The sequence below is a fragment of the Melozone crissalis genome, unplaced genomic scaffold (genome assembly GCF_028551555.1).
Source record: "Melozone crissalis strain CALT ecotype California unplaced genomic scaffold, PUWL_Pcris_2 ptg000042l_1, whole genome shotgun sequence".
Lineage (NCBI taxonomy): Eukaryota > Metazoa > Chordata > Aves > Passeriformes > Passerellidae > Melozone > Melozone crissalis.
This window is the reverse complement of record NW_026535820.1, coordinates 45,704,224-45,717,316: the sequence shown is the minus strand read 5'-3', so window position 1 is coordinate 45,717,316 and position 13,093 is coordinate 45,704,224. Positions and strand designations below refer to the sequence as shown.

The following is a 13,093-nucleotide window of genomic DNA, read 5'->3' as shown; positions in this document are numbered from 1 at the left end:
ATTTTGCAGGCTTCTCTATTAATAAAAATATTTAAAACTTCATACAGCAATTTTCCTTTTTTATTTGTTGAGAGTACTGAAGAGTTTGAAGTGCACTGATCTTTGGCTGTGCTGACTCTCAATTTCCCAAACACAAGTGCATATTTCTTTGACCATATGCTATTGATTTCCAGCCATGTGAATATGTGAAGATTTCCAACATTTCTTTGGAGTATTGACCTTGTTGGGACAGAAGTGCCATCAGCAAGCAGGTTGTGAGAGCAAGAGCACGTGTGGTGAGACTTTGCTGTCCACAGCTGCAGAGGCTGCTGGGTTTGGATACAGCTGTGGAGCACAGGGGAATTTTTAATTACCTCAAAGAATTAAAGCAGAGACTGCATTCAGCATCACATTAAGGATGCCAAAGCTTCATGGTGGTGCAAGAATTCATGGAGGTGAATGACCTGATCTAAACCAAACTGAACTATTCCTGCCTGTTCCAGTAAGCTTCTCCCAGGGGCACAGCTGCATAACAATATTGCCAGCGTGGTATGGGAAGTTTGTATTTCTGAAAAAAAATTAGGATTAGCATTATGCAAGTCTGTAGAGTGAATCATCCTCGCTGCATGGAGAGAAAGTATTTGAAATAATTTATACCATTTTAAAACTCCATTTTCCTTATTTACTAAATACAAGCCTGCTCATCCCTTTGGTATGTGTACCAGCTGTGTTTCTGTTTACCACTGCCCACTTCTTTCAGAACTTCTGCTCTACCTAAAACTTTACTAATAGGCAGGCCAAATATGCTGCTTTAACTGGTTTTGTGAATCCTGGGCTCTGCCCTGAAATCATTGTCCATATCCACCAATGACACCACTCAGCAGAAAGTGCAATTACTCAGCTGTTCTGTTGAATAATAATGAAGCAAGTAGGCAAAAGTAGTGAAAAATGTTTATGCTGGACTAAACTCTACTCAGCTACACAAGCTCATCCACATTTGAAATACACAGGACTGGCTTTTTGTGGCAGCAGTTTATCCCCTACGCAATAGTAATGAGGAAAAGAACAAAGTGTATCAGCACTAGAAATATTTTAATAGGACTAGGATTAAATTTAATTGCCTTATTATAAAAGATCAGTTTATCAAATCCACTGTCTTAGTCCCAATTAAAACTCAGTCAGCATGCCTGTGGCTCTTCAAAATAGCAAGAGAGCTTTTTCACATGTTAAGGCAGGCAGAAGCCATTTCTATTTTGACTGGCATAAAACATTTATGGGATGTGCTGTCCATTGACCACTTCTTCCAACCTCACCTAAGAACACTTGTGGCTGTTGGAGAGTGACTGTTTATAGGAAAGTAAACAGCCCCAGACATAATACTTCTTTTCTAGGTGTAAGAACCTCCTTTGCCTAGTTCTCAAGAGGTGAAAGTGAAGATTTAATCAGTCTTTACACTTTTATATTTTTTAAATTATTTAACTTTTATTACTGTTGCACCATTTATACAATTACATATAATTTCAATGCATCCATTGTACATTTTGTTTTTTCATTTGTTTTCCAATGAGTGTGTGTTGGTGTCTGTGACACAGAATGGAAGAGAAACTGGAACTGCAATGAACGCAGACTTTTTCATTTCCACTGACCAATAAACAGAACTACAGGTGCACCCAACCACGGACATGCATTAACTCGTCATGAGAAATCTAGGTAGGCTAAGTAGGATGAAAATGCTTTTTACTCCCAAAAAATATTTGGAGAGGAAGAATTGGAGGATTGGCATTGAGAAATATGTGGACAGCTAAGTGGGTTTTGTCTGAAAGTTGGCATTCATCCACTGCATAAAAAAAATATCAAAATAAGAAAGGCTGTAAATAAAAAAAAAAAAACACAGAAAATACTGCTTTCATAAAGATCTGATTGCCTTGGCACAAACCTAGTGGGCAGAATCAAACGCATCACTCCCAAACCCCATTACAGAACAAAAAGAAGATTTTGATACACTGGTGGAGTGCATTTACAGCAGTTCAGATACAAAAGATGTGCTGTACTTTCAGACATCCATTTATTTATTTATTTATTTTAATCCAGGACTTGTGTCAAGTTGGCAGAAAGTATATTAGATATTTCCCCACAAAAATACTATTTGGATTCTCCCCCCTCCCTCCCTCCCAACTTGATGGGACATCCTTTTCACTTTTTCTCTTTTGTTTTCTTTTTTTTCTCCTTCTTTTCTGGGCAATACATATTTGCTATTTCAGATCTGAAACGAGTTAGTATAGCTGAAAAAATAAAAAAAAGACACAGGTTGTTTTAAGTGGTTGTTTCAACAGGCTGTCCAATTTAATCTTGCACTGCTATGGTTTGATCCGAATTAGTGGCTGGAACTTCAGAAGGTTTCGCTTCCTCTGGAGGGGCTGCAGGGTCCGAGGCCTTAGCAGTGGAACTAGGTGCTGCTGTTGCCGCGGGCTCCTTGGAAGAGGGCGCAGCCTCGTTGCTGCTAGGTTTTGAGTCTGAAGCTGGGGCCACTTCACTTTTAGTTTCTTGGGCTGCAGGCGTTGCGGGAGCCTCAGTCTTTTTGGCTTCCCCTTCCTCTTTGCTCTTGTCATCTGCTTTACTGGGAGCTGTGGCTTCTGAAGGCTGGGAAGCTTTTGCATCGGTGCTAGGCTCAGAGGGTTTGGGCGCTTCGCTACTGGCAGCAGGAGCAGAGGCAGCAGTTGGCTCCTCTTGCTTGGGTGCCTGCTCGGTGTTCTTCTGTGGCTCCACTTTTGCATCGACAACGGCCTCTGACTTCTCGGGTTCTGTTTTCTGGGTTTCTTCCTGGGTCACTGTTTTCTCCTTCTCCCCTTCTTTTTCTTCCGTCTTATTGGCAGTGACCTGAGTATCCTTTTCTCCCTTCTCCTCCTTGTTGTTCTCCTTCACTTCTGTGGTCTCTGTGGTTTTCTGGGCATCCTCAGCCTCCTTTGGAGTCTCCTCTTCCTCAGTTGCTGCTCCTTCAGCCTTCTTGTCTTTGTCTTTAGCTTTTTCATCATTGACACTGTATCCCTTCTTCTTCTTGCTCAGTTTGCCTCCCATGTTGGAGCTCTGTAACAGAAAAGAGAAAGGGGTTGATTACACAAAGCCCAGTACTCACCACTGAGAGAATCAACAGAGTGCAGAGGAAAAATTGATTCTGGTTCCTTCCTGAAAAGGAGACCACGTGAGGTTGGGTAAGATGCTGCCAGCTGAATGTACTGGTGCTGCAGAGCACCACTGCCACTGAGCTTTCATCCTGCCCAGCCCTGCAGAATTTCAGTCAGCAAACGCCTTCTGACACACCCCCTGCAAACAGTCCTGCAAACACCTCCAACCCTGGTTACAGTTCAGCAAGGAGGAAGGGGTCAGAATAACAAGTAGCAGGACAATGGAGGACTAACATACAACCACAATCCTCTGTGGCCTGAGAAAGAGTGGAAGTAGAAAAAAGACATATTTATATTCAGGCTGGGAATGAACTAAATTTAGCTGTCAATCATGGCATCCACCCCTGGTTAACACAAAGTCCACCCTCACTTTAGCAAAGGCTCTGAACCACCTTTTTATTAAAGTTGGAGAAATCAAAGGAAGCCTGGAGTCAGTGAGAAGGTTGATGCAGACAACTGCATCTCCTGCCTACGCCTCTCAGCCTGTTACCCTCATGGCCAGTTTCCCTTGGACATTGGCCTTCGTAGAGAGCTGAAGGTACCAGGGCCCAGGAGCATGTGCTTCCCTCATCCACAGGGATGTGGGCACCCACACCTGGCTGCCTCAGAAGCAGGAACAGCTCCCACACACAGAGTCCCACCCAGCTCTGCAGCTGCCACAGGGATTGCCTGCCCAAAGCCCTGCATTCCCAACTCAGCAGGATGGGAGACACAGAGCCTGAAGCACAGCAAGACCACTCCAGAAAACAAAAGAAACAAATACAGACTTCTGACCAAAAGCCTACACCAAAAGCTTTTTATGCTTATGATGCATGAAAAAATGGCAGAAGAGAGGGGCATATCTGTAGCCTCTGCTCCCCGGTTTCAAGCATGACAAGTAATAACTGCTCAGTTATTTAGAAGAATTTGACCATGTGTATAACCATATCAGTATTTATATAGCCTTTATGTGGGAGTCTTAACTAAGAATACACAAAATCTTTCACTGTACTTCAAAGCAAACTTTGTCTATGAAAACAGAAGGAGACACAGATATTGTTATATTGAAAAGAAAAACCTCTATGAATAGAGAAAAAAATTACACTTTTAGTATTAAAGGAAATATTTAATTCATGATTAATGAAAGGTTAAGAAAAATATTTCTGTGTTTTCTACTATTTGAAAATAGGAGACAGTGACTTTTTTCAAAGAACTGTCAAACAAATGTTTAATGTAAGAACTTCTTCAAGGGAGATGAATCATTCTAATTTTCCATTTTGCACAGGTAGATATAATTATAGGCTTTTTTTTTCACACACTTGCTAAAACTGTGAATACAAATCAGTAAAAATCCATATGATTGCTCATAGCAGGCTGAATATAAAGTAATATTACATTCAACTAAGAAGTACCTGCCTCTCAGTATATTATCTGCTACCACAGATGCAAGCCCCCGGCAGAGCCCAACAGCCAAATATCCACACATCTTGGGCGAAACTGAGATATTATGGTCAGCAGAGATCTTTCTGACTTCAGCTTTCAAAAAGAGTAACAGTTTGCAAATACTGCTGAAAGGTTATCACAAAGCCCTGCAAAATGGTAATGTGATGTTACTGAAACACTGCTTTATTGTCTGAAATTTTACGGGAACAGCAATAAAGGGATTAACTTCCACAGAGTCACAGCTGAGCAATCTAATCTCTACCTTCATGACAGAGTTATCAGGTTTTTAGGTATTTAGGGCAGGCTGTGGACATTAGTTCATTATCTGACAAACATATAGCCTTCTAGATTACTCCATAAATATTGCCCTGATTATTGTTTATGTACAGTTACAACCAAATACTTGGGAGCGCTTTTGCAAGTCAGTTGGATTGGAGATTTATATTGAAACCATACATGTATCCCAATTTGTAATCCCTAATTAAGCCTTTATTTGTTTTCCAGCAAAGCCCAGCTACAGTGAGCTTAATTTCATTTGTTGTGTCTTCTGTAGTTTTCAAGATTTTGCTATTTCATTGATAGTAGTAACACACCACAATTTTTATTTCTTTCCACAGCAATCTTTTGACCTTGGATATAGTTGGATACAGAATGTCTATGCCAAAGAACCTTTAAAAAGTAGAGAAGCATGCATACAAGAAATGTGCTCCCAAACTAAGAAACGAAACATGCACTGTCATTGCTTGGAGGTACACTGTGAAATCTCTGTGTCTCAATTGGCATCAGAGCCAGCTATCCCAAGGTACTGGAGCAGGAGACAGGGAAGAGAGTCAGAGACTATCATTATGGTGTATTAGCAAATATTTACACTTACTAATTGACTGTCATCTTCCAGCAGAGTTTCAACTACTTTAACGGAATAAATTCACCCTTTGGGATGCTGAATCTCATATCTCCCTGTTAAAAAGCTGCCTAGATCGTTGTGATAACAGCTGAGCCAGGCAATGATGCAAAAGCAGAGCAATCACTGGGGTCATCACCCAGGTAGCAATGCTACAAAGTCCCTTTTCCCCCAAATCTGATTTACAAACATTCCTCCTGCTGATAACACATGTGGGCTTCCCTGCAACCTTTTTTTAGAAACAGCCCCACATGCTCCACTTCTTCACACAGATTCTGGTCTTGTCCTTGCCCCAGCCTGAAGCACAGCTCTGAACCATCCAGTGCAGACTTTAAAGGTGTGGCAGACACAAAGCAAGCCTTAAAAAGTATTTTAAAATTACAGCCATCTGTACCTGCAAGAAGACCAGCATGTGAACCACAACACCTAAGCATCTCCATGATTGTGCTGGATATTGCTGCAGCGATAATCCCGCTTGGTACTAAATGAAAGTGGATGTCAGTGAAATGTCTCCCAAGTGAAGCAAAGTGCAAAAAATCATTGAGATGTGAATTCATACAGTGTTAAATCCACTCTGTGTTATCACCTATATGCTAACACTTAAAAAGAGAACAGACATCTTTCCCACCCCCACAAAGGGACTAAATTATGGAAAAAAAATAAAGGGGATGCACCCTCTGTCCCAGTGAGACTGGGGTCCTGGCTTCACTGCTCAGTCTCTTCCTTTACCCCTGCCCCTCCCTAACCCCATAATCACGGCATTCACCACGTGAATGAGGGACCCAGGACCAAAGTTTGCCTACAACTATTGACCACTATTTAGAGGCTGAACCCCAGTAGGTCTTCAGTTATTTTCACTTCCACTGACAGGTACAGGTTTGAGCTAGCTTGAGGAGCTGCCAGCTGAACCTAATGCTCTCTGCAGCAAGCATGTCCCAAATGAAGATCCTTGAAAATTTTGATTCTTGAAAATGACCACCATTGCTATAAAAAGGCACAGCATTTGATGGCTGTGCCTTCTTACTGCTGGAAAGAAAAGACTCTAGAGAGAGAGAGCCCAGAAGCTGATTTTTTATAACAAGTTGCAATTTAGCAGTAATTTTCAGGGAACTTTGAACAACTCTGCAGAGCAGTACTTCAGAATAGTGAGGGAAAATATAAGACCTGGAAGCTATAATAGAATTTGTCTGCTTCCCAGGCTGGTATATGGAGCAATACTTTGTATTGCTCTTCTTATGGAAAGAGAAACCAATCCAGAAATCACTGTGTCTGACTGTAGAACAGCCACTTCTTGAAAGAGGAGCAAGGACTTCTTCAGTTTCTAGAAGTTGTTACACATTTTGTACACCCTGAAGTTTCCATTTTCCTGCAGGAAGCAGGAACAGAACCAGAGAACTTGCATTGTTACCTTTCTTATTGTACAATAGAAATAATCTCTGGGGTGGATTATTTAGATTAAAACATTTTGGGTGTACAGGTCACCTAGCGAATGTTAAGCACTTTGAAATTTCCATATTTGTGATAATCAAGACTCAGAGATTCAATGTCCATAAGACCATAATGCAAGAGGAGGAAGAACTCATGGAACGTTTCAAATTCTCCATCTGAAGACTCATAGACATGAGTCCCTGGAACATAGGCAGCACGCATTTGTACAGTTTGTAGAAAGAATTATTATTTGGAAGTTTTATACTTCAAATTGTTCTTCTATACTGAAAAAGTGCCTAGAGTTAGACTCTTACTATCTCTTTTGTCAGTAAAGGTTTGTCTGCCCAGTTAGTTTTATGTGTTTATAAACTCCTAAACATTTCTTTCAGCAGAGGCTTTCACACACCATTAAAGAGTCTATTACAAGACCGGCTTTGCTATCACCCTCCCTCACAGCACTGAAGCAGGGCAACAGGAAAGGCCAAACTCACAGATTGCACCTGATGTTACCTCAGTCTGATTGCCAAAGCTGAACTTCCAAAGCTCCTGTTCGACTGCGTGCAAAGCATCCTCGGGAGTTCAGCCCACTGCCAGAAAAACCAGTTCAGGAAGACAATGGGTGCTTTCTGAAATTCCACTGCCTCCAGCGCAGGGCAGGCACGTGCGGTGGCTCAGGCCAAAGTAGCCCTTGCACAAGCCTGTTCCCAGGCATGAGTTATCTCACACTGCCTGCAGACAAAAATGCATGTCCCTCGCAAGGCAGAGTTTCAACACTCCAAACCAAATGAAATACCCATCCCAGAAACTGCCTCATCCCCCAGGTGCTGAAAAGAAATGGAAAGATGTTGAAGAAACCATTGCGTCTCTGTACCCCAGTGATTCACCCTACACCTTCATTTAAAAAAAAAAGGGCAAAAATTTTAATTAAGGGATACATATGGGAACTGAAAGAAACTAGGGGTATGCAAATGCTGGTTTTGAAAGATTTTCTGAAATTTTTATGAAAGAAAAACACTCAAAACTTACTGCTTCTCAAAATACACAATAGAACTTCATGCTCCCCATTACATTTACACACACTCAAGAGACATTTCTATCCTCGCCAGGTCAATCAGTTTTTCAGGTTAATGTTAGAAAATATCTGTCAGCATAACCTTAGACAGAATTAGACTTGCTAGCTTTGCCTTTTAGCAACAAAGCCATGTTTTTCTGTTCTTTATCCATTATCTTCCCTCATCTTTCATTTAGTCTGTTTTTACTTGGAATTAACAGAACAGAAATGCTAGGTGTCGTTCAAGTTCAAGCCTCTTTGAATCTCAGAATCAATGACCTTTTCTTTTCCTTTTTCTTTTTCTTTTTCTTTTTCTTTTTCTTTTTCTTTTTCTTTTTCTTTTTCTTTTTCTTTTTCTTTTTCTTTTCCTTTTTTCCCTTCCTTACTCTACTCTGTCCTATCCTCTTGTTCTATGTTACTTGTGCTGCAGAGCGTTGATGGGAACCAGCTCTCCCACAGTCAGGCAGGCTGGTGTGAGGGAGGCAGAAGGAAACACGCCCTTGCCCATCTCCCCCTTCTGAGGAGATGCTGGGCTGGCACAAAGCTGTGCCAGGAAAGGCAGAGCACATTGTGGAAATCTGCACCTGCGGGGCTGTGAGCATCACCTGCACACCTGCACAGACCCCAGAGCAGCAAGGTGCTCGGACATGAGGTGCACACAAAAAAGTACGATTTGGTTGCTCCTTAGCACCACACAATTTTGTGTGGTTTGTGCTGTGAGGCACAATTACCAACTGGGAACATCTCAGCCTGCCACCCATGCTATTTTCTTCACAGACCACTGATAATTTTTAATCCCCCACTCAACACGTGCACAGTCTTGTAATTACTGCATCTCCTTTTCTTCTTCCAAAGGCTTGGGAATCTCAAGACTTAGAAAAGGGGTATAGAGCAAAAGAACAGCGAATGCTTAAAACACAGAAATTATGCTCACCTGATATCCTAACTGTAATCTTAAAGGAAGTCAATTCCAATTTTGGGACCTATGTGTTTTCCTTTAAAATTCAGACAATAAAGGAATCATAGGAAGTAATATTGCCAAGTTTAAGTGCTTAATTCTCAGCCAGATTTCAGTTTTAGTTTTCTCTGGTGAGCAGCAGAATATGTTTACTGCAAATTTCTTTAAAAAAATGGAACTTCAATTTTTGCATTACTTTAAATTTCTCAAGGGCATATACACAACACAAAAATGGGAAGCATGATTTTCAATATGAACCATTTGTTATTAATATACCTAAATTATTATTGTTTGTATTAGGCTTCAATTATCAGAATTATCTAATCATTACAGCACACTGCAGGCTGATATAAAATTATCTCTGTCTATTTAAGAACTTGTACATGAAAAACTGCTTCATTTCAGAAGCATAACTGCTACTGATACAGCAAGTTATCAGAAAAGTTAGCAATCACATGACAATTTTTTTGAGAGCAAATTTAAATTTGCACCTGAGATACTGCTAAGATTTATGTGATTGTGGTCAGAGGTGTGTATTAATTAATCAATTAGGAAAAAAATTTTCCAAGAACAGATGAAGGGTGATAGTCAGCAGTTTCATAAGAGGTAAAGGTATTGACAGAATTATCAATTCATAGAGCATCAGCCTGAAACCACAAGCACTTCACACATGTAATCCATCCATCCTTGCACTCTGTGTGTAAAAAAGGCGGCTAGCTAGGCAGAATTCCTGAATAAAAGTAAAATTTGTCCATTATTTGATCAAAGAGTGATGAAGATTTTATGGGTTACTTTGAAAGCCACTGTTGGAGACTGTGGACTTGCATCCCCCTGACCTGGAGGGCCCTACAGATGGAGAACCTGGGAGCACAGCAGTGACTGAAGAACCCCGGCTCAGCCTGACTGTGCTCCGACAGCAGCACTCCCTTTGCTGTAGGAGGCTCTGTGGGAACAAGTGTGTGACATCACTGCCTTATGCAGGCTGTGTGTCACTCCATGAGAGCCACTTGAGTGAAGTACTGACCTGTGTGCTGCAGTCGCTCTGTGGGAGCAGGTTCCCAAATATAATGCACCTCACTTCCACAGTGCACAAGTGGCCTCTCCAGCTACAGAGCCATCTTGCAGAGCACACAAGCTGAAAACACAGACCCTTCTTGCTTCCTGAGACAATGAGCAGCATGGAAGAAATGCTCTGCTGTGCAAAAATTCCCTCCCTGCCCCAGGCAAGGCTGGGCTTTGCAGGCAGAGATAAAGTCTTTTGTTAGACCACCTAACAGGGAGAGAGATAACAGCACCCCTGTTCTCCTTAGCCAATTGTCTACAACTGACACATTTTTGTGTTAGTTTTCTTCGTTATTTTCCCATTGCTGTTTTCAAAGCAGAATTGCAGTGTTTTGCCACGTGTGGGCTTTTTTCACTGATCCAACACAGTCCTACTTTGCCCAGCAGTGCAGATACAACTTCCAGCACGTTCGGTTTCATCCCTGGCAGCAAATCCAAGGCTGTTTTGCATTGTGTATAACAAAAACAAATCATATTAAAAACTGAACAAAAAAGAAGCAGCATAAAATATATTATTTTTGCAGTGCAGTGGATGTATTGCTGAGCTTCACATTCAGTTCATCTTATGCTCTGATTGCCTAAATTAAAAATGCTGCCATCAATGTCTATTTATTTGCCTCATCTGCTCCATTCTGCCTACCAGTCTTCTTACAGATTCAAGACCCATTCAAAGCATTTCTCCTATATTCAGATTAACTGCATATGTTCTTTTTGTTGAATAATAAAAGCAGCTTGCAGACATGCTCGTGCAGGCACACACATGCAGCCAAAAGTCAGCCTGCCCCAGAGTGAGATCTTAATCACACTATTGTTAGGCACATGGTTGGAAGAGGAAACTCTGCTGTAAACACCTGCTTTGCAAAGACTGAAATTAACCTTACAAGAACACCTCTTGTAGAAACAGCTTGCAGGATTCAAATAACCTGAAAGCTAAGCCAAGCCATATAAGCACATGCCGTCTCCTTCTTTCAAAATTGCCTCATCATTTTGGGGTTTGTGCATGTCTCCTCAGCAGCCAGTTTAATAAATATTTTGTACTAGCCAGTTTTCTAACCTGTATCCTAGAATCAAGTTTCTAAGAGGGTAATGATGCAAATTTCAGAGCTGGTTCTTTTACCACATCTTTGAAGCTGTTCAGGTCCCGGGACACACAACACTGAGGGAGAGGTGAGATTCCACACATATTATTCCAATTATGGCCAGCCACTTTTTGCCTCCCTCAAATACCTAAGCCACCACCACCATGTATAATTACAAAAACACACAGGGTGATAAAAGCCTAGATGATGGGATGATTTCCTTTTAAATCGTGTTTTGCTTGAATTCTGTCCCTCCAGTGCAATCCCTACCATGGATCTCAACACCACAAATATGCTCGGCTTGTGGAGCCAGGAACAGTTCCTCCTTTGGGTGCCTCCAAAGACTACATTAAAAATGTAACAGTCAAATGCTAGCAAGCAATGAAAACATGATCCTTCTCCTCCTCACTACAGTCCTACTGAGGAGCAGTGGTGGGAAGACCTCATTCCTGGAGGGATTTCACACTGGAAAAGGGAAGCAAGCTTAACACCTATAGCTTATATTTTTCTAGCCTCTTCCTGAACAAAGAACAAACAGTCTGGGGAACATGAAGAGAGCTGAAACTCATGATTTCTATACTAAAAAAAGAAATTATCATATGATCCTAATTTACATGTTTTCTTCAGTAGCAAAAGTTCTTGGTTACTGTTTGTATATAAAGTAAATTTACCTGTCATTTCTTAAAATAGTCATGGAGAGCCACATTCACATTCTGAATAAGACATTTGGGTATTTAACTAGGGAACTGTCACTAGAGAAACTTATTTATGGGGATCTATAATTACATTTTATTTGTCTAACATTCCACACTCAAAAACACCTTATTACTCTTATTCCCATTTAAATGGTCAAACTAGTTTTAATCAAACTTGAAAGAGTCCTTAGAATATTAATTACAGTATGCTATAAGAAATAGCTTTGAAAGCTAGGATCTACGAGTTTTGCTTTGAAAATGGATTCTCCACGTCATTGCTAAATTCTTCCTCATTTTTGTTTTCCATCTCATGGTGCTGCTTGCTGAAAAAAGTGATGTCTGTAAAAAACCATTCTTAAACGCTGGCTGTAAGAAAGCATCCTATATCTGGGAACAGAACTTTTAACAGACCTAGGATAGGTCATGGCAATCCTTAGATTTTGTCATTTCCTTCTTCTGTTTGCATGACACCCTCACCACAAGGAATGGAACCCCATTTACAATTATAAACCAAATCCAGTTCTCAGTTTTGTTTTTCATCTTTAAATCTGAGGCACATGGAGTGCAACACACCATTTCTGACTACAGCACACGACGCCACAATTGCACCACTGAAAGGAGGAAAACAGGGAGCCAAGACCAGCAGCCACTGAATTAATGCAGCACCTGCTGCTGCTGCTGTGCATATCGTGGTGCTCATGAGAGCATTGCAAGCTCTTCCTTCCAAAATACACAGTATTTTGGTAAAATACCAAAATACCACCCAGTAAAACAAAACAAAAAAATAGCTATTTAAATGAAATATTTATTGTTGACTCCTTTCTTCCATGACATAACTCTTGAAGTATTTTAAGATTTAGTATCTAGTTAACATATTGTCTGTCTGTTTCTATCTGTTTTAGCTCTATATTGAGCTGCAGAAATAGCTTTTCTCTCTTTTTCCTCAAAAGGAAATGATTGCACATCTACTTGATGCTCCTGGATGTATCACATTTTTGGGTTTAGACATCAGAAGAGGTTGGCTGATTTTAAAAGAGCACTGACAGCTCTTTTCTCCCAAAGAGCATGCATCTACTTCAGTCACTGATGATGTGCTCACCTTCCCGATAACCTCAGTCCTGAACACAGTAACAGCATTACTCAAAAATTAAAACATATGCAAGAAGCACAGGATAAAACCAATTTCACCCTCCAGTTAACACACAATTGCTAATGACAGTTAAATTAGTAATTGAAACATTATTCCAAAAATACCTGTAGGTCTAACATGGCATTAGAAAGCTGAGCATGCTTACGTCTCTAGGATAGTGTTACACATCTTGCTTCTGCTGGAATT

The 13,093-nt window shown here is 40.8% G+C and overlaps 1 protein-coding gene across 2 annotated transcripts in view; it reads right to left on the bottom strand.

The window, feature by feature from the left end:
* Positions 1-1,434: 1,434 nt before the first annotated feature.
* Positions 1,435-13,093, bottom strand: part of BASP1 (brain abundant membrane attached signal protein 1) — a 51,180-nt gene continuing 39,521 nt past the window's right edge. For both annotated transcript variants that reach the window (XM_054285150.1, XM_054285151.1), the window contains exon 2: positions 1,435-3,063. In XM_054285150.1, the coding sequence (XP_054141125.1) occupies positions 2,323-3,054 (732 nt within the window). In that variant the 5' untranslated portion in view covers positions 3,055-3,063 and the 3' untranslated portion in view covers positions 1,435-2,322. The remainder of the gene's footprint in view (positions 3,064-13,093) is intronic.